This window comes from Hyaena hyaena, unplaced genomic scaffold, assembly GCF_003009895.1.
Source record: "Hyaena hyaena isolate Hyena2069 unplaced genomic scaffold, ASM300989v1 scaffold_23, whole genome shotgun sequence".
Taxonomy (NCBI): domain Eukaryota; kingdom Metazoa; phylum Chordata; class Mammalia; order Carnivora; family Hyaenidae; genus Hyaena; species Hyaena hyaena.
The window spans coordinates 1241032-1267592 of NW_024080655.1; the positions used below are offsets into that span (position 1 = coordinate 1241032).

Here is a 26561-nt window from a genome sequence, read left to right on the forward strand (position 1 = left end):
TCTGGGGTGGGATGTACTCAAGATTGGGCTTGGTGTGTGCCCGCCAAGGCTGGAGGCTGGGTAGAGTTCTGGGCTGGACGGGAGCCCAGCCAGTCTGTCTTCCCGTTCAGGCCGGTGGGACCATGAGTGCTTGGTAGGACTGTTAATCATCACTCATCCATCGGGTACTGGCCCCATCTGAGACCTCTGGCCCCCGGCTCCCAGCCTGGCAGCCTTCACCTTTAAGGAGGCCGCACCACGTTCCGGGGGTGGCTGGGCGTGCGGCTGGCTCCGGGGCAAGGCTTGGGCCCGCCCTCGAGCCGTCGCCCCGCCCTGGCTGCGGATTGGCCCCTGGCATGGCGCGGCGTGGGCCCGGCGACCATTGTCGAGCCCGGGGCTGCTGCGGCCTCCGCTCCGGTTCCGCCGGCCGCTCATTGGCCCAGATCCGGACAAATCGCTCCACCCCCGGCTGGTGGGGGGGCACTGCTTGGAGCCGACCCGGGGCCCCGCCTTCCCGGCCGCGGATTGGCCCACGACGGGACCCGTCGGTCGCGCTGCTGTCTGGGAAGGAGAGAAAATGGCGGCGGAACCGAGCAAGACCGAAATCCAGACCCTTTTTAAGCGGCTTCGCGGGATTCCGACCAACAAGGTGCGCGAGCGGGAGGCGTGTGGGGTCCGGCGCCGGCGGAGACGGACTCTCCCGTCCCTCCTGGGGCCTGAGGGAGGGAGAGGGGCGGACGTGGGCTGTTTACCTGGCGTGTCAGCGCCCGGCCTCGACTCGGGGCCCCTGACCATTGGCTCATCGTCTCCTCCACCCAGGCCTGCTTCGACTGTGGCGCCAAGAATCCGAGTTGGGCCAGCATCACATATGGTGTTTTCTTGTGCATTGACTGCTCCGGGGTGCACCGCTCTCTGGGCGTTCATCTCAGCTTCATCAGGTGGGGTCTTTTTGCGGCTGCTGTGCTTCTGCCGGGCCGGCCGGGGCTGTGTGCTCAGCAAGGGAGAGTGGCTGCCTCGACTGGACCGCCAGGCCAGGGAGGGGTGGCACCGGAGGGAGCCGCCTGTGTGGCAGTTTGTTCCGTGTCTGGGCTAAAATATCTTTTATGTTGGTTAAACTTGACACTCAGAATATTAGTTTTGAGGCGAAAAGTTAGCTGCATTGACCTTGTTGCTGAATGTTGGTGGAGTATGTCTGAAGTGAGACCATGACCGTCGTTAGGGGGAAAGCCAGATCCAAGCTTGAGTGCCTGAGAATTCGACCTCCTTTCGGATCCGGACAATAATTAGTACTCTTTGGACTAGACAATTGAAGAGCAAACTTAAGAGTGGAGGGTGGTGGCTGATTAATGTTTGCTGGGCGCCTACTGAAGCCCCAGGCCAAATGACAGGTATGGGTCTGCCAGGGGATACCTGCCTGATACTTGCTGGTGGGTGACATGCAGCCCTTGCACACAGGTCCACAGAGTTGGATTCCAACTGGAGCTGGTTCCAGCTGAGGTGTATGCAGGTCGGCGGGAATGCCAATGCGGTAAAGCTCCTTCTTACCATCGTCCCCACCCCCGGTCTTCTGCTTGGGTACTAACTTTCCAGTGTCTTCCTAGGAGCCCCTGTCAGTATCTCTTTTCAGAGGATTTTCCGGTCTATAGCAACACTGTACTCTATTCTCTAAACTTGGAAATTGGTCATTGTTCTCCTCAAATAGGCTTTGGATTGGAACCAAACTGGACAGATGTTCTTGGGGGAAAGGTTAAGGGAGTTGGGGCCTCCACAGTCATCCAGGTCTTGTGAGCCTGGATGAAGGATGGGCACAGTGGGTATAGCTTGCTGTCTTCAGGCAGGGTTGAGTGAGGGCTGAGGTTCAGTCAGTCATGTCTGAGGATGGGAGGGTTGTTTTTCTGCAGGAATTTCTAGGCAGCTTTACCTGTGTGAAAAACTGCTGGTGTTGGTAGAGTGTATTATCATGTATAAATAATAATTGGGCTGTTACAAGGAGGTGCCTCTTTTGCTCTGGAGGAATCACCTGTAGCACGCCCTCCTCTCTTTGCTCTCCAGACAGCTTTCTTCCGCCAACATGGATGTACAGCCAGTGATGCCAACACCAAGTATAATAGCCGAGCTGCCCAGATGTATCGGGAAAAGATCCGGCAACTGGGGAGTGCGGCCCTGGCTAGGCATGGCACTGATGTGAGTGCCTGTTCCCTAGGGTAGGGTCATGGGGTGAGTGGGAATATTCAGAGTCCTGTTTTTCAAGCGTGTCTTCTTCCCTCTAGCTTTGGATAGACAATGTGAGTAGTGCTCCCAGTCACTCCCCAGAGAAGAAAGACTCTGATTTCTTCACGGAACACACTCAAGTGAGTGCCTACAAGGAATGTTTCTCATGATGTTGGCAGGTGGTTTACTTACCAAGGCCAAGGCCTTCTGTGAACATGGCATGGAGTCCATTCACCTTGGTGTAATGATTCAGACAGAATGTCTGGGGCCCACTGCTTGGTAGATCCAGATGTTTCTTCCTCTCATGAGTAGGTGTACAGTATGGCCCTGCCAAGGAATGGACCCCTATAAACAGGGATAGTAGGGGGGAGGACCCGCTTCTTAAAGTCTCAAAAGATGTCAGGAGCTCCAGACAACTTTTCCTGGATTCTTTCCCTATAGGAAAGGTACTGCAGTTGGGGGCAAGGAAGGGATTTCCTCACCAGCAACCCACCCCTGGGTTTCCCATCTACTGAAAAGCTGAAGTCTTTTCTACTCCCAGTCATCTACTGGGAGCTGAAGTCAGACTCTCTTAGTTTGAATTCTTGCTCCTCTCTTTAGCATTTCTAGGATGGTGGCTAAGTCACTTTACCTGTTGAAACCTGAGTCTCTAACAGAGATGTATCTACCTCCTAGGGTTTGTTGTGACCATTATATGTATTTATATGTGAAAAGCCCTTAGGCTTATGCTTGGCATGTGTTAAGTGCCTAGTAGTTGTTAGTCGTGAAATTAGGGGAATGGGCTCTGGCTCTAAATGGTGGAGGGGTGGAGGGATGGAGGTGACTGCTCATTTCCTGTTTCTTTCTTCCATAGTCCATAGAAGCTATACTTTTACTCACTAAATTCCAGTCTCCTTTTCTCATGGGCTTGGAGGAGGGCCTTATACCCACAAGGTACCTGCAGATTCTTGACACTCCTTGCCAGTAGGAACAGCTCATCAAAGCATCTGTGGTCTGGCCTCTTTTTCAGCCCCCTGCCTGGAAAGGACCAGGCCCCGACCTAGCAGAGACCCAGGAGCTAGCCCCTTCTACAGAGATCAGTAGCCTGGCACGTGAGTTCAGTCTGCATTTCACCCAAGTGCCCTGGTCTTGGCAAAGGACTTGGAGCTAGGAAGGGGACACCTGGCCAAGGGGATGAGTGTGTGTGTGTGTGTGTGTGTGTGTTGGGGGGGAGGGTTCTTATATTTCTCAGTGGACTAGGATTCATTTCAGTCCCTTGGAGGAAGTGGTAGGCATTCCTTTTATCTTTTTCTTTAGCAAGCTGAGGAAAGCCAGTCTTCCCTATTCTTGTCCCATCACTTCCCTTAATGGGAGGTCACTGCAAGCTTTGTGCTGGAGACCTAATCCCACCATTGCATCCACAGAGCCGGAGCATGGCCCCAACATGGACCTGCTTGGCACCTCACCCAAAGCCTCTCTAGGTCAGTATGCCACCTGGCAGGTGTGGGGTGACTGGGAGAGGGTGGGCCTCTAGGGCTCTTTTCGGATCTGCTGCTGCCTGGTCATGTGGACTGATGCCCCAGGAGACTGAGCATCTGACGTCTCTAGAGTTGGGACTGGGATCGGATTGGTGGCTGCGGCATCAACTGCAAGGACTTTAGCACCAGGCTCTTTGACTTGATGAACCTGTAAGCTGGTGTACAGGGCCTGGGGTCTGAGGCAGGATTGGCCTGTCTGGTCCATTTCATGGGACAGGGGTGTAGCTCTCACAGCTGGAGGCCACACTGTCCTTTCTCAGCCTGTCCCTGGTCTTTCAGCTCTTTTTTATTTTCCTTAGTGTTCTGCAGTCTTGGTTCAGGTTTGGACAGTCTATTTGCTGACCTCCGTTATTCTGTTGACTCTTGGGGGTTGGGGTGGGAAGCTAACAGGATGACTGCAAAACTGACCCCACAAGAAGGATGGCATGGCTTGGTCTAAAGTGAGACTCTAGAGCCCTCTGGGAAGCACTTTGGCCTCTGGGCTTGGGAGCCATACGAAGGCTCTGGGGTGGGCCTCTTGTTAGCTGCGAGTCTTTTTCTCTAGAGTCCATGTGTCTGTCACCTAAAGGGGCCCTTCCTGCCAGAGGTAACCAGCAGCTATTTTGGGGATCCCAGCACCTTGCATGTTAGCTCCCCGCTGTAGGAGCTGAAGCTGGCATTTAACATCTGCCCCTTGCCTAGTAGTCTCTGTGTTGGTTCAGGGACCGTGACCGTTCTGGTGCTTTGGGTCTAGGTTCTTGTCTCAGGCTGCTGGGAGTCTGTGACCTCCCCTAACTTTGTCTGTCTTTGGCTTGGACTATCCTAGAGCCGTTGGTTGGAACTGGTGGGTGGCAGCTTTGCCTCCTCCGCCTGAAGCTGTTCTTGGGAAGCTCTCGCCAAGAAGCTGCATGTTATGGGTTGAGTTGCTACCTCTGACCTCCCTTTGTGTTCACTCATGCCCCATCTTCTTTCTCACACAGAACCGAGAACCTCCCTCATTGGCAAGAAGAAGCCAGCAGCAGCTAAGAAAGGGGTAGGTGGAGAGAGGCAGTATGGGAGTGGTTAGGGGCTATCATCGAATAGCCTGGATTCACCCCTTGACCCTGCCACTTACTGGCTGTATGACTTTAGCAAAGGTACTCTTCTGAACTTTATCTGTGAAAGGGCTGTCCAGATGTCCGTCTTCAGGGGGCTCCTGGGAAGAGTGAGATTGTGCACATTGAGTGCCTGGCCCATCCTGAGCCTGGTCAGCCCCGCGGCTTCTGCTCTCGTGTGAACCACCTCATACCCAGCTCCTGCAGAACCACTGTTGTCCCTCTTGACTATGCTGGCTGGGCTCCTGGTTTTTACCTAAACTTTAAGAAGGAATGCTTTCTTTGTGGATGTGGCTAGAGGACCCCTGCTTGGGAGGAAACCAAAGACATTTTGGTTGGCGAGGCCCCCATCCCATGATTCTCCTCCCAGCTGGGTGCCAAGAAAGGCCTCGGGGCCCAGAAGGTGAGCAGCCAGAGCTTCAGTGAGATTGAGCGGCAGGCCCAGGTAGCAGAGAAGCTCCGTGAGCAGCAGGCAGCTGACGCCAAGAAACAGGCCGAGGAGTCCATGTGAGTGTTTGCCAGAGGGGCCTCAGCTCCCGTGGTGTTGGGGGGCCGGCAGGACAGGTCACGATGGGTGTTTGCCTCTGACATGTTTGTTCCCTCCAAGGGTTGCCTCTATGCGCCTGGCCTACCAGGAGCTCCAGATTGACCGTAAGAAGGAAGAGAAGAAGCTACAGAATCTGGAAGGGAAGAAGCGAGAACAGGCAGAGAGATTGGGCATGGGCTTGGTGTCCCGCAGGTGAGGCTCACCGCTGGGGAGTGGCAGGGAAATTCTGTTCTCCTGGGAGCCGCCGCAAATTCTTCCCAGCAGTTTGGATTTCTAGGCTCAGTCTTCCTCCGAAGCTGAACAGATAGATTGTTCTGCTTATTGTCTTAAAGTGCCGAGTACAGTGTTTGTCACAGGGCAGGTATGTGCTCAGTTAGTGTTTCAGTTAAATGAAAGAAACACAGGATCAGATGCTTTTTTTGATACACCCAAGAGGGTAGGGTGTGTTGCCTAGTGTGGGTGCTAATGGCACTTTGGGTGGGATATTTCTTTATTTTTCAAGACCTCCCTAAGAATTATAAGGCTTTTAGCAGCCTTAATCTCTGTCCACTAAATGCCATTGCTGCCAGACACGCTCACATCTGGAAATACCCCCAGACAGTGCCCTTTGGCATTGACAGTATCCTGCCTGTTTCAGAACCCCTGGGTTTGTGTGGCTGTGGTTTCTTAAAAGTAAAGCAGAGACTGCAAACCAGTTCTCTTATGCATTTTGTTTGCTCTACACTAAGAGCTCACATTTAGAGATTTCACTAACACTAGACTTTCCATCTCTTAAACATCAGAGTATTGGACAGCGCTGGGGCAGCGGTCCTGCCTGCAGTGGTCTTGTGCTAGGTGGTGGCTCTTCCTTTTGAGGAGGTGTGAGCTCTGCCATTGGCCTTATTTACTTGAATACAACAGACCTGTGCAGGAGGTATTGTTATTTCTTTATAGGTGAGAAAATCGACTTAGAGCAATTAAGCAACTTGTCCGAAGCCTGTGAATCTAGTAATTGGCACAACTAGATTTTGAACATAGTTCAAATTCAGTGTTTGGGGCCTTTATAGTCCACTTGTCTGAAGGAAGATAAGGCTGGCTGTTTCTGCTTCATCTTTCAGAACATGTACTAGTTAGGTTTAAGTTACTCCATTTCAGTCTGTGTGCTACTTGTGTAGCCCAGGGAAACATACATTTTTAATCCCAGAAAGGACTTTAGGTCTCCTCCCCTTCCCTGTTTTAGTCACAGGAATTACTGGGTTAAAGGGCATGAACAGTTTTTTCAGCTGTTTTTTTTGTTTTTCTTTTTTGCAGTGCAATAGAATCTTTATTTAAACCTTGCCAACTCTATTTAAAGCTCTATTGTAAAATATTCACTCTTTGGGGTTCTGCCAGCTAAAAGCTGTAGGTTTTTTTTTTTCTGTAGGTATTTTTTAATAAGTTTATTTAAGTGAAATTAATCCTTAAAATGTCTCTGTGGAGCAGGACACAGGACGGAAGCAAGGCGTGAAGAGCTAGTACTGCCTGCCCAGCTCGCTGCCTCTTCTCACTGGGGCACCAGACAGCAGCCCCAGGGCTGAGCACATACAGCCAGGCACTGTACTTTGAAATACTTTCATGTTTAAAAAAAAAAAAAAAAGGCAGGGTGGGGTAGGGATTAGGATAACTCAGACTCATTCTTTGATGCCGTCAGACTCCTTTCCCTGTTTCTGGGGCAGTTTTCATCTTTTCCATGTGTATGTGTCCATCTGGGTGAAGGATACGGCTCATGATGCAGCAAGTCTGTTGAGTTGATTCTTGTGGACCATCGAGGGTGTGCTCAGCTCAGCAGGGTTCCTAGCACTCCCTGCGGGGTCTGGTTCTGGCCCTGTGCCTGCGCTCAGGCAGGGGGAGAAGGCTCTGGGTGATGAGACAGAAAGAAAAGAGAGCCTAGGTTTCTGCCAGCAGCTCGGCCCAAGCTGTATAGTGACACTTCTCCTGTGTAGGGACACTGCTGCTCACGCCTGCCCTTGGGCCCGGCTCTGCTTGTCTCCACAGCTCTGTCTCCCACTCGGTGCTGTCTGAGATGCAGGTGATCGAGCAGGAAACCCCCGTGAGTGCAAAATCCTCCCGCTCGCAGCTGGACTTGTTTGATGATGTTGGTACTTTCGCCTCTGGACCCCCAAAGTAAGGCTGTTGTTGGGGTGCAGACTTGGCCACCGTGTTCATCATCAGGCTTCTCTGAGCTACTCTACTGTCTCACTAGGTACAAGGACAACCCCTTTTCCTTGGGGGAAAGTTTCACTTCCCGCTGGGATACAGATACCGCCTGGGGTGTGGACAGGATGGAGGAGAAGGAGCCAGAAGTGACCGTCTCAAGCATCCGGCCCATTTCAGAAAGGTGGAGTGGGTGGGGCAATGCTGTCCAGTAGGATTTTTCTGTGATGATGGGAATTCTGTGCCTGCACTGTCCCGTGTGGTGACCACTAAGCATGTGCCTACTGAGCTCTTCAAATGTGGCTGTTGTAACTGAAGAACTGAAAATTTTAATTTAATTTTAATAAATTTAAGTAGCCACATATGGCGAGTGGCTACCAGATTAGGTAGGGCAGGAATCAGGCTTTGGTTTGAGTTTTACTTTATCATCACAGAAAGCCTAGCAGCTTCTTTTGTTCAAGATCTGTTTTTCTGGCAAGAGGGGCCTCATGCTTCAGTCCTGACCGCTCAGGGGTATGTGCCTCTGGCCCCCACGTCAGCCTGTTTTTTTTAAAAGCCTATTTTATGTCACTCTGGGCAATGTTTAACTGACAAATTACCTGCGAATCATTTGTAAAATGGGGGACATAAGTAATGACTTCACAGGGCCGTTGGAAGGATTAAAAGTAATGAAACTTATAAAGCACCTAGGCCAGTGTCGCTGCTTGTCCGTGGTAGAGAGGAGTGACCACACGCCTTTATATCCACGCAGGGATGAGTTTGAGAGTGAAAATGCCAGAAGAGTAGGTATAAACTCAGGCCAGCTGAGACACGATCACTCTACTGTTAGGCCACTTGCAACTAGGGGCACTCCGGTAGTAGTGATATCAGGACATCCTAGACTTTGATGAAGCTCTAGTGGTTCGGGGCAGAAACCTAGCCCTCTCTAAACTATTTCCATGCCACCTGATAGAGTGAACGTAAGCTCTCTGTGCCTTGGTTTCGGTGTAGAGGAGAGAGGGGCCTTGTCCAGGGAAGGGGGCCCAAGAGTCCCAGAGCCGTAGGCAGATGGGCCATCATAAGCATCCCCAGAAGGCCACTGGTGCTTCTTCTGGCCTCTTTAGTAATGGGATTAGTAATACCAGGCTCTGACAGTAATGGGAAGGATCAGAGCTATCCCACATCCACCCCTCAGAGTCACAAACAGAAGGGAAGTGGAAAGCCGGAGCTCAGGCCTCGAGTCCAGTGAAGCACGTCAGAAATTTGCAGGAGCCAAAGCCATCTCATCGGACATGTTCTTTGGGCGGGAGGTGGATGCTGAGGTAAGTGGGGTCATCCACCCTGAGCCTGGAGGCAGCCGGTGAAGTAAGCGCTTCCTCCTTGCCACTGTTTTGGGCTTTAGCACCAGGTTGCCTTGGCCGATAAGGAGTTCTTGCCTCGTCGGCCAAAGGATCTCCAGGCCTTTCCCTTTCTTCACCACAGCATGAAGCCAGGTCTCGACTCCAGCAGCTCTCGGGTAGTAGTGCCATCAGCTCTTCTGACCTCTTCGGGGACATGGATGGAGCTCATGGAGCAGGTAGGGCCCCAGCGATAAGGTGCATGCCAGGCAAGGGCCGTGGGCAGAGCTGGAGGGCCCTGGGGGCAGGGAAGGGCTTCCCGCAGGGCTTCCGGACCACCCTTTCCCTTGCTTTCTACAGGTAGCGTATCTCTGGGCAACGTGCTCCCCACAGCTGACATTGCCCAGTTTAAGCAGGGTGTCAAGTCTGTGGCCGGGAAGATGGCTGTGCTGGCCAATGGCGTGATGAATTCTTTGCAGGTGAGCCTGGGGCTGCTTGACCCGGGGCGGGAGGGTAAAGCACTAGAGAGTAGTGCTTGGAGGTTGGCCGCCTCCACCGCCTCCAGACCCTGCTGCTGGGTAGCTTCTGAGCCCAACAGAGAGCTTTCTCTTTTCCTGGAGGGGCAGCTTCCTTCCTCTGAGCTTGGTACCAGGGCTTGGCCACTCCCTCAGATGCTGCCATGTCTGCACGGATTTCCGCAGCCTTGTCACCACCTTACCTCTCTCTCCCCTCCCTCCGCAGCTTCGAGATCAGGCAGGGTTTCCCCCTTGGGATCTGGTCACAACCCCTTTCCCGAGTCACAATAAAATAAAAAACAGTCTCTGCCATGGTGAGATTGGTGCCTGGTTCGCCGGAGTACCCTCGTCCTGCAGGGGTGTGTTGCGGGGAACTGCAGGTGAGAGACTGACTTTGTTTTTTCTTCCCCCCTCCCCAGGATCGCTATGGTTCCTACTGACCCAGGTGCCACGGCTCAGGCATATGGTGGCGACAACGGCAAAACCCCCATGATTCCAAGGCCAGGGGCGCTTGCCGTGTGGAAGCTGGGGAGGAATTGTTACTTTATATGTGTTGTGTGTGAGTGGGGTGGCCTTTGAGGAATTCGGGTGAGGGGGATGGGTGGTTCCAGCCTTGACCTCAGCCTGTAGACCGAGCCCTTTTATTCTCCTCCCCTCACACCGTCTCCCCTGTGTGCTAGATTACTGTCCTCTGGTCGTGTCCCCCAAGCTGCTGCTCACTTGTCCTGCCACACTGGGAGCGAGGGGAGGGGTTTCCTCAGGCGGGTTTATTCTGGGTCCAGCCCTTCCCCAAGGAGGAAGAGTGAGAAGCATAAGGCTTTTTTGCCAGCTCTAGGATCCTTCCAGGTGGTCTAGGGTTTGGCCTCCGTCCTCTGGAACCAGTGGGCAGGTCTAGAAGGAGTTCTGCTATAGACCAGCCCCCCGGGGGAGGGAGGTTGCTCCAGTGGCCTCTTCTGGGTGCCAGGCGAGGGCAGGGGAGGGGAAGGACCTTCGTCTGGGCCTTCGTAAGGGCTAGAAGCTTTCCCCGGTACCGAAAGGTTTCATTTGGGATCAGACTGGAGGCCCGAGTGATCTTCTCCTGTCTCACCACCCCTTTTTACAGTGATCACTTGAGGGATACTTCTCCTGGGTGTCTCGGAGTCCTTCCGTACCATCCATTGTGGAGCACAGGACCCTCTGTCCCTTCTTCCCCTGCTTGGTGTGGCCATGGTGGGTCTCATCTGCCCTGTGCCCTGCTCTGGATGCTGTGAGCGTAATGCTGGCCAAGGAAGCAGAGGACATGAGGGACAGAAACAGGCTCTTGGGGCTCAGCTTTCTTCTTCTGTGTCATCTTGGTCTTAGGGGGCCTGGACAGCACCCCACCACTGAGAGCTTGAGGCACCTACAGAGCTGCATGCCTCGCCCCCTGGCCGCTGGGCCATGCAGTGTGTCATCCTTGGTGCCATGTTCCCCTGCTGTGCTGACAGTCTGGGCCCACCCTGCCCCCTGTGGCTCTGGGTTGGGCTCCCAAGCAACACAGACCATTCTTCCCTCCCCTCCCTCCCCCAAAGGGATTTGACTTTCTTTCTGGACTGTTTGTATTGAAACAGAGTGGTGTCAAATAAAGCCTTGACAGGGCCCAGAGCCACTGCTGATCTGAAAGAAGTAGTGTCCTCTCTGGAGCCCGGTGCAGGCCCCTGGCCTCACTCTCTGGGCTCCCACCGATACGGGTAGGGCGTCGGTGCCGAAGCTGAGGGCACTCTGTCCGGGGCCTCCAGCTTGTCTCTTCTCTGAAAGCCAAAGGCCCCTGGCTCCTCGGCCCTGTGCTGCCGCGAGGTCCGATGCAGCCTCGACCTCACCACCCTGTTGCACGCGGAGGAAAGAGCTGGTATTAGTTGGCCCTTTAACTCATCCACTGAGTCCTACTGCTGTGGGCAGGTGAGCAGCCTAGAGGCTCAGGACTTCATCCCTGGCAGTAGGCTTGACTGCGGTGTGTTTCTCAGTGGAGTTTAAAGACAGATGAAATATACAGCCTTAATGGAACCCTTTTAAATCTGGGAAGAAAGCCTGTGTGTGTGTGTGTGTGTGTGTGACCATGACCCCCTGGCTTGGCAGCTCTTTTCCCTTGTAGGGACTCCTGGAATAGTGTGTGTGTGTGTGTGACCATGACCCCCTGGCTTGGCAGCTCTTTTCCCTTGTAGGGACTCCTGGAATATATCTGGCACCTTAGGGGTCCTCAGGGTACAGCTGTAAACCACTGGTTCGAGAGATGGATGGTTAGAAAGGATGGGTAGAGGGGGCCATGGGTCTTTTGGCCATTGATTTCCAAAGTGTGGGCCTGGGCCTTCCAGCTCTGGAGTGTTCATAATCCAGATTTCTGTGCCCCACCCCAAGCTGGAACTTGTTAACTTGCATCGTAAACAAGCTCCCTACATGATTCGGATGTACACCGGGGTTTCTGAGCGATCAGTCAGCCAGAGGCTGGAGATGGGGATGGGCTGGAAGGTTCATGTGGCTTGGAGCTACGGTAGGACTGGAACTTCCAGCCCCGGCCTGGCTCTCCAGGGCTTTGGGAGCCAGTTCCTGAACCTACTGGGGAGAGGGCGGGGGAAGAGGTGGGAGGTTGTCTGGGCAGGGATGAGCCCAGGACAATGTGTGTGCAGTGTGGTGACCCCCCAACTTAGGAGGCAGCCTGCTCTGCTTTGGTCCCTGGGTGGCTTTTACTTTCTGGACAACTGCCAATTCAAGGAACTTGCAGGTCACCTGTCCTTACCTTCCTCAAGTCTTGGCTGGAAGCTTGTCTTCCTCAGGCCTGTCCACAGCTCCATCCCCACTGCCCCAATCCTGAGCAGTTGGTTAGCAGATATTTAATGACACTTTGGCAAGACTCTGCAGTGCTAACCCTTTGGGGCCAGGGTCTTTAGAGTTATGGAACCTGGCCTTGAACCCTCTGAGCTTGTTTTCTGAAAGCCCATTCCAGCTGTGAGCATCTTTCCTTTGAAAGGCTACTGTCCTGTCCCCTAGTTGAGCCCCTCTTGGTTCATGTGAGGCTGGTCTCCAGGCTGGAGTGGTCCTCTGGCCCCCACCTCTCCAGGAAAGCTGGGACTCAGCACCCAAAACCCAAATTAGCCCCTTCCCTTCAACCCCTCCTCAGTGTAGTGCCTTTAGACTCACCACTTACCGGATACAAGGGACTTTATTCATTTAACATATTTAACTGTTAGACACAGAGGAGCCTTGAAGCAATTTTTGAAAGTGGAATGGTCTTGCCTACCCTTCATCCTATCATGGTAGTGACTCGTCCTCCAGCAGACCACCATGTTTCTGTCCATCCCATACTTGCATCATTGGTGTTGCCCTTGACCATGCAAGGCCCTGCATGGTTATTCATGGTCTCTCCCCTTCTTGGAGCTGCTGTGAGGAGACTACCCTTATGTGGGGACTGTCAGCAAAAGACTAAAGCCAAGTCACCTTCCTGGTGGGCTCTGTTCAGTCTGCTGTCAGCTTGGGGCCTGACTAAAGCACAGAGGCTGACAGGGCCAAGGAGAGTAGGCTGTTAATTTTCAGAGTCACTGCTTGGCTTGGCTGATACCAGAACCCCTCTGGCTGGTCTTTGGGCTTGGGCTGTTGTTCAAGCTTCTCACCAGCAGAGGGCAGCATGGCACAGGAGTGGGAGAGGAGGTTGGCTGGGAGTCCCAAGGGCTAGGTGGGAGCTGGATACAGGCGTTGTGGACAGGACCCTTCACACTCAAGTCTCCGACTCGTCCGTCTCTTCGGTGGAGCCATCACTCTCTGCATCCATCTTGCGGGCATGATGGAGGGGCCTCCAGGGAGAGCCAACCCGGGGAGGGGTCCGGGAAGGCAGGCAGCTAGCCTCTGGATTGGCAGTGGCCGAGTTGACCAGGCCTGGGATCTGGGCCAGCCTGAAGGAGGGAAGAAGCCCCGAGGGCAGCCAGGTGCTTCCTCTCTAGAGACCAGGACCTCCATGCTCGCTCTTGCACTGGGGTGAAACCATGGGCTGTATTCCCAAAGGACTCAAAGAGAGGCTCCCTCAGGCCTCTGCTGGTGCCCAAACCCTTCCCTAACTGATGGGGATGTTGAGGACAAGCACCGTCACCCACAATAGGACACTGCCAGGTCTGACCGAGGTATCGCCTCCCCACAAGGGGGCGGCATCTCCCCACTGGACACTTACAGTCGTTCCAGCTCCTCATCCATGGCCGGGTCGTGCATCAGGTCTCCTTTGTCAGGCAAAGCTCCTAGGACATAATGGGGGGAGGGGAGCAAAACTTACTCTGAGTGTCTTTCAGGCAGGCTCCATCTGACAGCTGCATTCCCAGCAGGTGCCTCCATGCCCCTCACTGTCCTGTCTACCTACTCTGCTAACCCTGGGAGGGGGGATCTAAAAGATTTAAGAAAGAGCTCTTTCTAAACAAAAAAAAAATTTTTTTTAAGTAGGCTCCATGCCCAGCATGGAGCCCAACTCCGGGCTTGAATTCATGACTCTGAGATCAAGATCTGAGTTGAGATCAAGATCTGGACACAACCGACTGAGCCAGCTGCCCCTAAAAAAAATCACTTTTTAAGTATAGTTGACACCCACTGTTACATTAGTTTCAGGTGTGCAACATAGAGGTTCACCATCTCTACGGGCTGTGCTGCGCTCACCATGAGGGTAGCTACCATCCGCCACCATACATCACCATGACAGCACCACTGGCTGCACTCCCTGCGCTGTATCTTTCACTCCCGTGACTTGTTCATGGGGAAGAGCTCTTAAGAAACGTTTAAGAGAACTGCTGTGGGGGCAGGAAGTTGGGGCTACTTCCAGATCAGTTTAGTGAACCTGGGCCTACCCTCTCTAACTCTGGACAAGAGCTACGACTATGAGACATCCCCAAACCTCAAGGTCACTGCACACACAGGGCAATCCCCTTCCAAGACTAGGTGGTGGGTTGTGAGCTGTATAGGGGCTCAGCTCCTTCCTTGAGGCCCCAGGTACTGGCTGAAAAGGAGCCAGAGACAGTATGGTCCAGCTAGTCCCCCAACCAGAAACCTAGTTTTTTGTCCCCAAATCAGAGTGACCTCACTTTCGAGACAGAATGGTTAATACTGTTGCCTCATCTCCTCAGTCAGACCAAAATGAACCCTGGAGCCGCCAGCAGGGAGTGGGGGGCGGGGATCTGCCTAGTCTCTGCTCGGCAGCAAATCTCAGAGCTCGTTCCCTCAGCTACAAACCAAAGGAAGTAATGCTCTGGTACCCGGGGAATGACGAGAGGAGACGGTCTTGGATATTCCCTGGAGCTGTTAACAGTGGAGCGAAGGGGGAGCTGAAGTCTGCAGAGAGAAAGATTCTCGCCAGCAAACTGTTGAGGGGAAAAGCCCACTGGTGGTCAGGACACAGACCCGGCAGTTAACAACGCTGGCATCCCCAGAAAGCCACAATCTTAAACTTATCATCTGGCTCCAGTCCAATTCCCTACTCTTCCAGAACTTTTTCAGATGATGCCTCCTGGCCCCTTTTGCTCTCAGTGGTTTTCAAACTGTGTCCCTCAGAGCCCTCTCATTTTGCGTGCATGACCGTATGTGGGGGGGGGGGCGTGCCTTAGGACTAAGGGAACAGGACAACCCCTCCCCACAGCTGGCTCCACCCTGGGGGTCTCCACATGTCTAGTTCATACACTGGAGATGCGGGTGAGGGCGGATGCTTCTCTCCATCTCCCACATAACCCAGACAGCATTAGCATTGGTAAAAGTGGTTGACTGAGGGGCGCCTGGGTGGCTCAGTCGGTTGAGCGTCCGACTTTGGCTCAGGTCATGATCTCGCAGATCGTGCGTTTGAGCCCCGCATCCGGCTCTGTGCTGACAGCTCAGAGCCTGGAGCCTGCTTCCGATTCTGTGCTCCTATCTGTCTGTGCTCCTCCCCTGCTCACGCGCTGTCTCTCTCTCTCTCAAGAATAAAGATTAAAAAAATTTTTTTTAAAAAGTGGTTGACTGAGTGATTGCCCTTTTTAAAGGCCCTGGAAGAAGCGAGGGCACGGGGTTAGTCCCGGCTGTGATCTTGGGCTAGTTCGCTCTCCTTTTCCCTTCCTGCGGGCTGGCTGGTGGAAAGGAAGGAGGGCGCTCGGTTACTCAGGTGTGTGAAAGAAAACCTAAGCCAACCCCACCTGCCGTCTCCTTACTCTTGACTTCTGAGTCCTATTTGCCTTTCTACTCTGGTCCAGCTGGTGACTTGGTGACATCACTTAGCTGGGGGGTCCGTAGGCTTATGCACACCCCAAGCGTCAATTCAGAATAACTAGGCTGCTAGGTGCGTGGTGCCTCAGTGAGCCCTCCGTCAGTCCGGCTGAGGCTTGTGCTCCTGTGTGCGACCCCTGCAGGCTTTTTTTTTTTTTTTAATTTTATTTCTAGGAGAGAGAGAGACAGCGTGAGCAGAGGAGGGTCAGAGAGAGAGGGAGTCACAGACTGGAACAGGCTCCAGGCTCCGAGCTGGCAGTCAGCACAGAGCCCGATGCGGGGCTCGACCCCACGAACCGCGAGATCATGACCTAAGCGAAAGTCGGACGCTTAACCGACTAAGCCACCCAGGCGCCCCCCCGCCCCGCAGGCTTTATACCACGTAAGACCTAAGGCAACCAGCTGGCACTTGGCCCACTACGGCTGGCATTTAGAGTTCCCTTCCCTTGACCCTATTCCCTCAACTGGCTGAAGGAAGGGGAAGGTTATGTGTTCTTCGAGACTCAGGAACCTGGGGCCTCAAACACACCTGGATACCTCTTGAGGAGCAAGACAAATAACAATGTCTCCAGCTCTGGTGGCTGGTGGCCTGGTGGCTCTTCCCTTGGGGGAGCAGCAGGCGTGAGAGGGAGAAGAGCGGGGTAGGGGGAGAAGCCAACCAGTGAGAACGGACGACAGACAGGAAAAACCAGGCCAGTGCAGCCCTCTCCCCGTTGTTTTGCTCCCTTTCAGATTAATCGGGTTGCTTTTTTTCCTTTCCAGCTGGGAAAAAAGGCCTCCCCAGACACACCTTTGCCCTGCTTACAAATGGGAGTCAGGTCTCTTTGATAGACAATCTCCAAAGCCACCGAGTCAGTAGCCCTGTGTCTGCCCAGCCTGCAGGCCACTCCCCGGAGCGGAGCCGGGGATTCTCAGGGGAGGGGCCGGGCACGCCCCTGCCACGGAGAGGCTGCTTGTGTTGGGGCAGGGCCTAGGGCGGGGAAGGCTGTCCCTACCACGGGGGTCTGAGAGGCCTAAGAGGGCATAGTCTTTCTTGTGCACGTTCTGGCTCCCTCAGCCTCAGAGACTGGCCCTGAGAAGTCACGGTGGAGACGGTGATGCCCCCTCCTTCACGGGACCGTGTAGTCTGCCAATAGCGGCGGGCTCCTACACGGCTTAGGGTTGGGGGAGCAGGACGGGCTAGCCATAGCTATTTCTGGCTTACCTAGGGCTTGGTTGATTCCTTGATGCTTTGAAAGAGCCACAAGGAATCCATAGAAGGTCAGTCTCTGAACGTTGCTTAGTACCTCCTTGACAAGTGCTGGGGGTGGACAGCTGGAAGGGAGAATACAGATGCCAGATTCAATGACTAGCAAGTCTGTCATCTTTTCATCCATACCTTACGGCTTAGGAGGATGCCCAAAGCTGGGACTGAGGGAACCCTGTCTGCCCTGGGGGTCCTAAAACCCTGGGGGACATGGCAGATCTCCAGAAGCAAGGCCTTGACTGTGGACAGAAAGGGCTGGCATGTTCCCTAACTGGTGCTTTCACTAGGGGAGTGGGGACGAGGCAGTGGATGGCAGCCACGTCTTGTGGGAGACCACGACTGGCTGCTCTGTCTCTATGGACACTTCGTGCCACACAGGACAGCTTAACCCTCCCTCTCTGTAGAGTGAATTCTTTGTATAGTGAATTCTTTGTATAGTGAATGTTTTCCCCTTCTCTCTGAAAAGCTAAGGCCAATCTATCTCCCGGGAAGGAAAAGGGGGCCAAGCCGGTCGTCTCAGCTGGTCTTACCCAAGTGGAAGTGATCTTCCCTAAGCGAGCCACCCGGGATGCCGTTCGGTCCACAGCCTGGTCTAGGGTGGATGGCGCTGTTCTAATTTATATACGACCATCAGGGGCTCTAGACACGCTGGATCAGTCAGAGCATCTGCTAGAGATCTGTTCCAGAGCCAGCAGCCCACCGTTCCTGGGGCCGAGGTGGGGTCTACGTGCACATGTCCCACCTGTACTTGTGCCGGTCACACAAGTTCTCCAGGCACTGGGAGAACAGTGATGCCTCTACTCCCTCCAACATGCTAGCTTCGCCCAAGGTGGGCCGCTGGCGGTGTTGACCACTGGATGACGTTGGTACAATCACTGTGTTGGGGTTCTTGCCTGCCAGCAGGTCTTGATAGATGGCAGCCACACTCTCCAGGAATTCTGAGTACCAGGGTTGGGGGGGGGGGAGACAGGTCAGGCAGGGAGGACACACGTCATCCCTTCACTGGATCCTTCCTTTCCTGTTAACTCAGCTCCTCCCCAGCCTCGGTGCTCAGAGCTTGGTGGCCTGGGAGCAGGGACCCTCAATCTCGTGTGACCACTGCACTCATGAGCGATGACACGATCATGTGTTTCAGCTCAGTGTCCCCTCCTCTGGGGAGCTGTTCCCAGACCAAGTAGAGGCCCTATTACGTACTTTCAGAGCACCCTGCGCTTCTTTGTAGCACTTTTCCAAGGATGAATTTTCTGAGTAATTTGTTTGCTCTGCCTTCTGGCTGGAGCAGAAGATGGTGTATAAAGGTAGAGATTGTGCCTTGTCAGCCTTCCTGCCCCAGAACCTAGCACAGTGCTGGGCACATGTTAAATGCTATATAAACTTTTTAAAAAATGTTTATTTTTTGAGAGAGAGAGCACGAGTGAGCATGAGCGGGGGGGAGGGGCAGAGAGAGGGAGACACAGAATCGGAAGCAGGCTCCAGGCTCCCAGCCCAATGCAGGCCTTGAACTCATGAGCGTGAGATCATGACCTGAGCTGAAGTTGGAAGTTCAACCGACTGAGCTACCCAGGCGCCCTATACATATTTTTTACAGAGCGATCGTGGGCGCACTTACACTGGTAAGCCCCACCTCCCTTGTGAGGCCACCTGCCCCCTGACTCCAGAAAGCATGGCGGAATGCCAGGGTGGGAGAGGACGCCACAGCTGCTCGTGTGTTACATGTTTGGAAGTGTTTGCAAATGTTAGGAGTCGAGCCAGTTGCAGTAACCAGTGACCTGTGCCTGTCGCCCCGCTGACTGGCACACACTGCTGTGGGCACACACTCGCGAGAAGGCAGGGAAAGGACCTCCCAGACATGGCTGCTCCTTCTCCGGGGCCCGGGAGCTTCAGGGAACCAGGAAATAGAGGCCTGCAGTTGTTAAGAGCAGGTGGCAAGACCCCAGGCTCCAGCCCCTGCCGGACCAGGCCCTTGGGCTGCCGTCAAGAACACAGAATGTGGTGCCTGAGAGAGGCCAGGGCTGGCTGGGTCCACCAGTTGGCAGGGAGGCCACGTCCAGGCTCCAAAGAATGCCTTCTGTTTACTGGAAGAGTCCATTTTAAACAAGTTTGTTTATGGACACAGTCAGCAATTTCTGAACCCGACAGTCCATTTGACGTTGTTGTGTGCTCTGTGGGAGCTGGTGTGCATTTGTATTTATCCATCTATTTCTAGTACACCTGATTCCAGGAGGGACTGAAGGACACAGCTGGTGTGTATGAGGAGCACAGGACTGGTGTCTGCTTATCACAAGTTGTGTGGGTGGAAGAATGCATGCCCACACACAGGAGTCGGGCCGAGGGAGATCCTACCCTCTGATGGCAGGGCTACAGCACAGTGGCTAAGAGCACTGGCTCTGGAAGGAGCCCTCTGTTCAGGTCTGGGCTCCACCACTTACTAGCTCCGTGACTTTGGCTCCTCACTGCTAAGCTTACCTCTGAGAGGACCCATCTATCAGGGCTGTCTTAAGGATTAAAGTCAGTGCTATGCCTGGCACATAGTAAGTTCTCGATAAATCATGAATTTGTTGCGTGCTGTTACAGTAGTGTGCGTTGTTCTAGTCATTGTCATTGTTGCCCAGACGGGTTTGCTGCCCTGCTGACTGCAAACACTGCAGTTTTCGGTGACTTGAGGAGGCTGAGGGGGTAGGCTCTGCAGACTCAATCTTGTGACCACCGGTGGTAACTAGGCGTCCTTCCTGCCGGTGACCCACGGTGAAGCACACCACTGCGTGGGGTGGGGGAGGGAAACGTGTGTGCCAGGCACCAATGCAAAGGGTACCAGGGAGGGGCAGGCAGATGTGGCCCTGAGAGGAGCCACATGGGGCCCTGGAAAGCTCTCACCTGAGTAGTAAAACTGGATCTGGAAGGCAAAAAGGAAATCTGAAAAAGACATCAAGCAGTCCATGGCGTCATCCATGAGCACAATCCTGAGGGGGGAAGAGAGAAAATGTGAGAGAGTGTGTGGGGGTGGCGTGGAGGTGGGGAGCATGTCAGTGAGCTCTTTCTGGGGCTCCTCTCTTTCTTGGGGGCAGCGAGACACTCAGGAAAGGGATCCTCCAAACCAGCTCCCCGCAGTCACCTCACTTGTCCATCACTTGGGCTCTGCCACCCAGCTGAACTGATCACACGACCAAGGACAGGCTCCCAGTTCAGTCTCTGTGGCACCAGCTAGTGGATGGAGTGTGAGGGGGAAGGAGGCGGGGGCAGCAGGGAGAGGGTGCAACTGTAATACAGCCAAGATTTCTTTTCATAAACCTAAGCAGTAAATCCTTTCATCCTCCAGTGAGGACCATTTAGTTCAGAATAAATACAGCTGAGCAGAAAAGGCAAAAAGAACAGCCAGGAAGCTTAAAGGGGTCTTGGCAAGTGGCACTGAGATTTAATAAGCTACCGAGGGCCTAAACAACTACAGGCACCTCCGTCCTGGGACACAGATGGCAGACAAGGGAAGAGGGTCAAAGAACACACCCCATCTTGTGACGCCGTGGCGGCCATGCCCCGTCTTGCTCTCTGCTCCCACAAGTGGACCACCCCCTGGGTTCTCCTCTCCAGTCCCTCCCATCTCATGGGAAGAAAACCATCTGACTACTAACTGATCAGACCAAGGCCATGTTCATACCCTGCTCAGGGCCTCATCCAAGAGGGTACAGGAAGGGAAGGAAATTAGCACTTGCTGGGCTCTATCCATGTGCCAGGCAGGGTGCCAAAGCTATCTGCTGAAGGGGAGTGGGGCCCCCGATCTGTTTCTGACTGGCCCGACTGGCTTTATCTTTCCTTTTTGTTGCAAAAGTGTTTTATTCTGCTCTCTTGTGTATTTTTCTTAATCTCTCCCTCCTTTGGTGTCAGAGGATCCCCAAACTGGCACCTGGATCAGCTCCAGAGACAGCCAGCCAGCACCGCTCACCTCTGGGGGAGGGGCTTTAGACAGAGTATAATGTAAGGTGTCCCAGCAACTGTGGAAGGCAGCTAGCCCTGGTTTCAGATCTTCACGGAGAGAGAAAATGCTCCTATATCTAGTCTGTCTGTCTGTCTGTATTAATTAATTATTAAGGTAGGCTCCACGCCCAGCATGGGGGTTGAACTCACAACCTGGAGATCAAGACTTGAGCTGAGATCAAGAGTCGGATGCTTAAATGACTGAGCCACCCAGGTGCCCCTCTAGTCTTTAGTTCTAATAATGACAACAAAAGAAACAGACGGCATGTACTGAGCACCTACTTCATAGCAGGCAACTGTGCAAGGTATTTAACTATATTACATTTTCTCCCACAAAAGTCCTATAAGATAGGGCTTGCAATTATGTACATTTTACAGGTGAAGGGACTAAGTCTCAGAGAGGTCATCTTGCTGAGACCACATAGCTGGTGAGTTTGCTTGACTCCACAGGCCATAGGACTTTCCATTAGGTCACACTCCCTCTTTTAAAATAAAGATACAGAATATAAAAAAAACCTTTTTTAAAACATTTATTTATTATTGAGAGACAGAGAGAGACAGAGCATGAGCAGGGGAAGGGCAGAGAGAGAGGGAGACACAGAATCAGAAGCAATCTCCAGGCTCTGAGCTGTCAGCACAGAGCCCGGAGTGGGGCTCGAACTCACAAACCGTGAGATCGTGACCTGAGCCAAAGTTGGATGCTTAACCGGCTGAGCTACCCAGGCGCCCCAATAAAGATACAGAATATAGGCACTAACATTTTATTCCTTAACTCATGCGGCTAATTTACGTTCTTTCTTTTCACCTATATTTTAAGGCCTTAATATTTCTCATGATCTCTTGGGGAAGAAAAAGACTGCCCCAACTACCGGAGTTGAACTTTGAAATTCTCACTGGAAAAAATTCAAGGCCATAGGGTGGGAAGAAGCAATGCCGCTGATGGTCACAGGAGGGCGCCCTGGTCCCTCCATCAGCGGCTCTTTGCAAAGGCTGAGCCACAGGCTAGGTAGCTGGCCCCATTTCTTCTAACCCATGAGAACCCAGGCAGGCAAAAAGGAAGAGAGAGGGCACAGAGCCCAGATTCGGATATCTGAATGGGGAGGGAGAGGCGAAAGAGGGCAGAGAGAAGGGGGGTAGGGCAGACCGGAGTTAGGAACGACACCCAAACTTCAGAGGAGAGGCAAGCTCCCCTAGAGCACTCCGGCGGGTAGAGCCACCCCAGCGCTTTCCCGTCCAGGCTCAGCAGAGAAGAAAAAGGTCCCTGAGGAGGGAAGCCAGTGACCTTTCCTTCCTGCCCTACTCCCAGGACAGCTCAGAACCCGAATGGCCTGAAGTTAATTACTATGGAAGAGCACTGGGCTGAGAACGTCCCCAAGCAGGAAACCACAAAGGGGAGCCGAAGCCTTTGAAGATGTTACTTGGCTTCTCTTCCTTATCATCAACCTGGACCCAGTGCTCCTGTTTATAGCAATTACCTCCATGTACTATTTCTTTCTTTATCTATTTCTTCATTTATATTGAGATACAATTCAAGTGCCATAACATTCCCCCCTTTAAAAGTGTACAGTGGGTTTTAGTATATTCACAAAGTTGCACAACCGCCACCGCTGTCCAATTCCAGAAGTAGTAATTCTTGCTAATCAGCATGCTCCCGAGACAGGCCCTGCCACACCAGGGCTTTGAAGCCACTTGCTATAAGCATCTTCCTCTCTCAGCCACAGAGAGGACGAGAAGCTGCAAACAGGCCCGGCCTTCTAGCTTCAGAACTAGAAGGCCTGTAGCCTTCTGTCCAAGGCCATTCTGAACTATGACCATTAAGCAGCCTCTTCGAAGATGGGCAGCTGGGGAGGAGGGAGAGCACAGCCGTCACAGGGCATGGGACCATCGTGTGAGCGTGGCCGGCTCAGCCCTGTGTGCGCTCTGGTCTCAACCCTGGCTCTTCGGTGGGCTGAAAGTGACACCGGTCACGAGGGACCAGCAGGGTGGCTGGGAGAGGCAGACAGGGCAGGGGCTCTCTTGCTGAGGGACACGTGGCCGGATCCCAGCAGCATGAGCGCAGAGGACAGAGGGGCTTTCTGGACGGCAGGCCATGTGACTGACTGCCAAAAAGGCCAACTGGATCTCAGCTTTCATGAACAGCAAAACCACCCCCCCGACTCTCAGCCAGAGACCTGAGGGTCCCCGGGGCTTCCTGGAAGCCGCCTCCCTTGCTGGCCCCACAGCGGTCACTCACGAGGCCCTAGCAGTCCCACCCTACCTAACGTGTCTCTTGAATCTGCTGACTGCCCCCCACCTCCACAGCCACCGCCGATGCCCACGTCTGTGTCTTTCTCGTGGGCTACTGGATGATCTGCCCAGCTTCCTGCAACGACCCTGGCCTCCTTCTACTTAAGTATCCACACTGTGGTCACAAAAACATTTGTTTTTAATGTGAATTTGGCCACTTTACAACTCTGTTTAAAGACCTTCACGGACTTCCCATTGACCTTAGAACAAGATCTGCCACTATTATCCTGGCTTGCGAGTCCATGTGATCTGCTCCCGGTCTCCCGTGACCCCTCACCCCTCTGGATGCACTGGAGGCCACAGGCAGCCTCCCTCACTGCATTCCAGTCACACTGACCCTTACATTCTCCCTAGTGCTTCCTCCTTCCTCATGCCCTTCAGACAAGCCGGTCCTCCGACCTGTCATGCTCTGGGCCCTTCAAGCCACCTTCCACCTACCTGATGCCCCCTCATTCTTCACATCACGGCCTCTAGAGCACATCTTTGGGAAGCCTTCTCCACTCCAGACTAGTTGGAGGTGGGCCTCCCTGCTACCAGCTTCCACGGGTCTCTGTGACCTCCTCCAGCTACTCATGTTTGTCTTTGGTCCTGGACTACAAGATCCCCGGGTGATACCTGTTTCTCAGCGTGTTGCTTGATTCCACGGTCCGGCATGTGCAGGGCCCATAGTAGGCACTCGGTAAAAATTTGGATAAATGGAGGAGAGGGGCCACTCTTTCCTTTTCCCTCACCAGGAGACACTGGGGCACTACATTCAGTTCTGGACAGTCCATTTAAGGGGAATAGGCTGGAGTCATGGAAGAGGGGGGCAGAGTGGTGGTGAGTCTATAACCTATGATATCAGACAAATGTCTGCATTTTGATCCTTTAGCTTAGAAGAGAACTAAGCAGGAAGGGCAGGCTGAGACCCGACTCTTGAAGGCCTGCCTCTCAGCAGATGTCACAGGGATCGAAAGCTTGGTTCGAGAAGACCTCCAAACTGCTCAGTTCTGGGATTATGGCTGCTTTGTGAAGGAGTGAGCTGCCTGTTGCTAGAGATATTCAAGCAGAAGCCTGAAGGCTTGTACTTCCCAAAAGTATGAGAGAGTTCCTCTGGCTCTGACAAGTTGTGTCATCCCAACGGTGGACAGAACTAACAGCTTTTCAGTTAGTGCTGGTTCTGAAGTTTGCTGCTCGGAGGACTGTGGCTGCAGAAAAGTCTCAGAGACTTCTAGAAAGATGCTCTCAGGAGCATCATATGTTGCAGTGTCCATCTCCAAAGTAATGCTCTGACCCATGAACATTCTGGGTATCTGGCCCTGGAATCTTGGAAGAGCTGTGAAGAGGCAGGCGGGAGGCTACCGGTCTGTCTCTGCCTTTGGTGACAGGAACCACCCCAGGCTGTGGGCCCTCCGTCCCACAGGCAGCTCCTTCACCCTGAACTCAGCCGTGTCAACACTCCCAGGGGGCTCACGAAGGAAGCTCTTGGAAACGAGGTCATCCACATGTGCTGTTTTCCAGTTGACGGCACTTGGCTCCACACCCCTTCCTGCCAGAGGCCTCCGGCTAACATGCCAGCTGCTCTGACACCTGGAGGAGCCGGGCAGCCACTGCTTCCAGGTGGAGCCAACAGGGCGCTGTTGCCAGCGAGAGTCTGAACAAATCTATCGGGTCACGGAAGGGTCCTTCGTCCCACAGCGAGAGGGACTGTGGGAGAGAAGTGAAGGCAGCCCGGTTCAGGTTGGCTTTGAGCAGAACCATGTGAAGGGTGGGGACAGGCAGGCAACTGGAATGAGGAGAGCACTTGGCAGGGTCAGAGCTAATCCCCAGGGGGCTGGCCCTTCTCTCCCTCCCTTGCTGACTTCCGACAGCTGGGATGGGCAGGCTGGCTGGGAGTTAAGTGGGTGCCAGGGAAGCAATAGCTTCCAGTCCAGTCTACCGACCTGCCAACTTTCTATTCACCCCCTGGGTCGGTGTCCCTGGACTGATGACATGGGCTGCACCCGTTTACCTACAGTGCTTGGTTAGCAGCCCTGGGATCAAATCCCAGCTCCACCACGCGCTGGCCACGTTATCTTTTCTCCCTGAGCTTCAGTGTCCTTGTCTGAAAAGAGGAGATAATCATAGTTCCTATTTTATGGGATCCTTGTGAAAAGTCCCTGTAATGATGTCCTGTGCTCGGTGTATGACGAACACTCACAACAAGGGTTAGTTGCTATCAATAAGTGTATTCTAGTTGGCTTAAGGTGCTGGAAGAACTCAAAATAGCAAGTAAAAATATAGCTCAGAGGAAGTAAGTGCTACCATCATCACCCCACCACGCAGAGGCTCTCAGGCGGAAGCCAGCTATCCAGTTTCGAGTCCACTTTGGGGGGAAGCCAGCCCTCGGCCAGGGCCAGAAAGAAGAGCCACCTTCCATGGCTGCATTTCTTTAAGGAGGTCACATGACCAGGGTCTCTCAGGGGTGAAGTGAGTCCCGAAGCCTGTTGGGCTCACAGTGCACCTTGGGGGGCTGCCCTTTTGTATCTGGCTGTGAGTGAGGTTGAAGCCACATGCTGGCCACCTTCTGCAGGTGGGGGAAGAAGCTGCTGCCAAGGTTTCCTGGGATACTTCCTTAGGGTTGTGACACTTCCTCTTCTGGGCTGTGTGGGATGCACCCCCATGCCGCACGAGCTGCCGCAGGTCCTGGCCCGCAGAGCAGCTTGGGAAGTCTGGGTCATTGCTCTCCCCTGGCTCCAGCCAGGGGTACCCCAAACCCCACCTGCTCTGTAGGGCCTAAGAAGCTGGATCCAGGGAGTGCAGACAACAAAACAACACAACAGGGGCGGCTGGGTGGCTCAGTTGGTTAAGTGTCTGACTCTTGGTTTTGGCGCAGGTCATAATCTTGCAGTTCGTGAGTTCGAGCCCCACGTCGGGCTTTGTGCTGACAGCTTAGAGCCTGGAGCCTGCGTCTCCCTCTCTCTCTGCCCTTCCCCTGTTCGTGCTCCGTCTCTCTCTATCTCTCAAAAATAAACATTAAAACAACAACAACAAAATACCCCCCAACGACAACGGTTAATATTCATTAGGGTTTTACTGTGTCAGCAATATGTAGCCATCATTTCATTTCCTTCTCATATTAATCCTATGAGGTAAGATCAATGAATATTTTACTGAGAACACAGAGGTTCAGAAAGATTCAGAAACTTGGCCAAGGTTGCAGGTACAAGGGCAAGAGCTGTCATTCAAACTCAGGTCTCTCTGACTCTAATCGCAGCTGCACCTGGAAAGAAAAGGTAGGCTGTGTGCCTAGGAGCAGCAATCACACCTTCCTGCGGGTGGCGCTGTCCCTTCTCCCACCCCTGGAGGTGGTTAGCACCACACAGCATCTGCCCCCGAAGGCTGGAAGCTGAGGCCCCATGGCCTTCCCACTGCAGACAGCTGGGAGGCCGAGCACAGCCACTCAAACCCCATATCCCAGCCCTTCCCAAGAAGCCTTATAGTTAGGGGAGAACTGTTCCTCGCTCTTAGGATAAAGACCAAATCCAGTGCACAG

At 53.5% G+C, this 26561-nt stretch overlaps 2 protein-coding genes across 5 annotated transcripts in view; one reads left to right on the forward strand and one right to left on the reverse strand.

Moving 5' to 3' along the window:
* Positions 1-463: 463 nt before the first annotated feature.
* On the forward strand, positions 464-10953 carry ARFGAP2 (ADP ribosylation factor GTPase activating protein 2). Of its 3 annotated transcripts, XR_005527498.1 has the most exons (18): positions 464-628; positions 799-917; positions 1435-1507; positions 2032-2163; positions 2250-2330; positions 3200-3281; positions 3594-3650; positions 4252-4293; positions 4667-4719; positions 5151-5287; positions 5388-5519; positions 7341-7469; positions 7549-7683; positions 8674-8800; positions 8961-9054; positions 9176-9294; positions 9750-9889; positions 10433-10953. XR_005527498.1 is itself a non-coding variant. In XM_039226749.1 (17 exons), the coding sequence occupies exons 1-17, from the start codon at positions 557-559 to the stop codon at positions 9768-9770; spliced, it is 1605 nt and encodes a 534-aa protein (XP_039082680.1). In that variant the 5' UTR covers positions 464-556; the 3' UTR covers positions 9771-10953. The 3 variants fall into 3 exon arrangements, 2 of the variants coding, with proteins under 2 accessions (XP_039082680.1, XP_039082681.1); XM_039226749.1 differs by having other exon boundaries at positions 9750-10953; XM_039226750.1 differs by lacking the exon at positions 4252-4293 and having other exon boundaries at positions 9750-10953.
* A 48-nt stretch (positions 10954-11001) lies between these two features.
* The window catches only part of CUNH11orf49 (chromosome unknown C11orf49 homolog), a 200200-nt gene continuing 184640 nt past the window's right edge, over positions 11002-26561 (reverse strand). Inside the window, exons 5-9 of one of the 2 annotated variants that reach the window (XM_039226757.1) lie at positions 19667-19752; positions 17535-17730; positions 16751-16860; positions 13505-13568; positions 11002-11172 (exon numbers count right to left, since the gene is read on the reverse strand). In XM_039226757.1, coding sequence (XP_039082688.1) covers positions 11013-11172; positions 13505-13568; positions 16751-16860; positions 17535-17730; positions 19667-19752 — 616 coding nt within the window. In that variant the 3' untranslated portion in view covers positions 11002-11012. Of the gene's footprint in view, positions 11173-12486; positions 13233-13504; positions 13569-16750; positions 16861-17534; positions 17731-19666; positions 19753-26561 lie in introns of those variants that run through there. The other variant, XM_039226756.1, reaches the window with a different exon arrangement.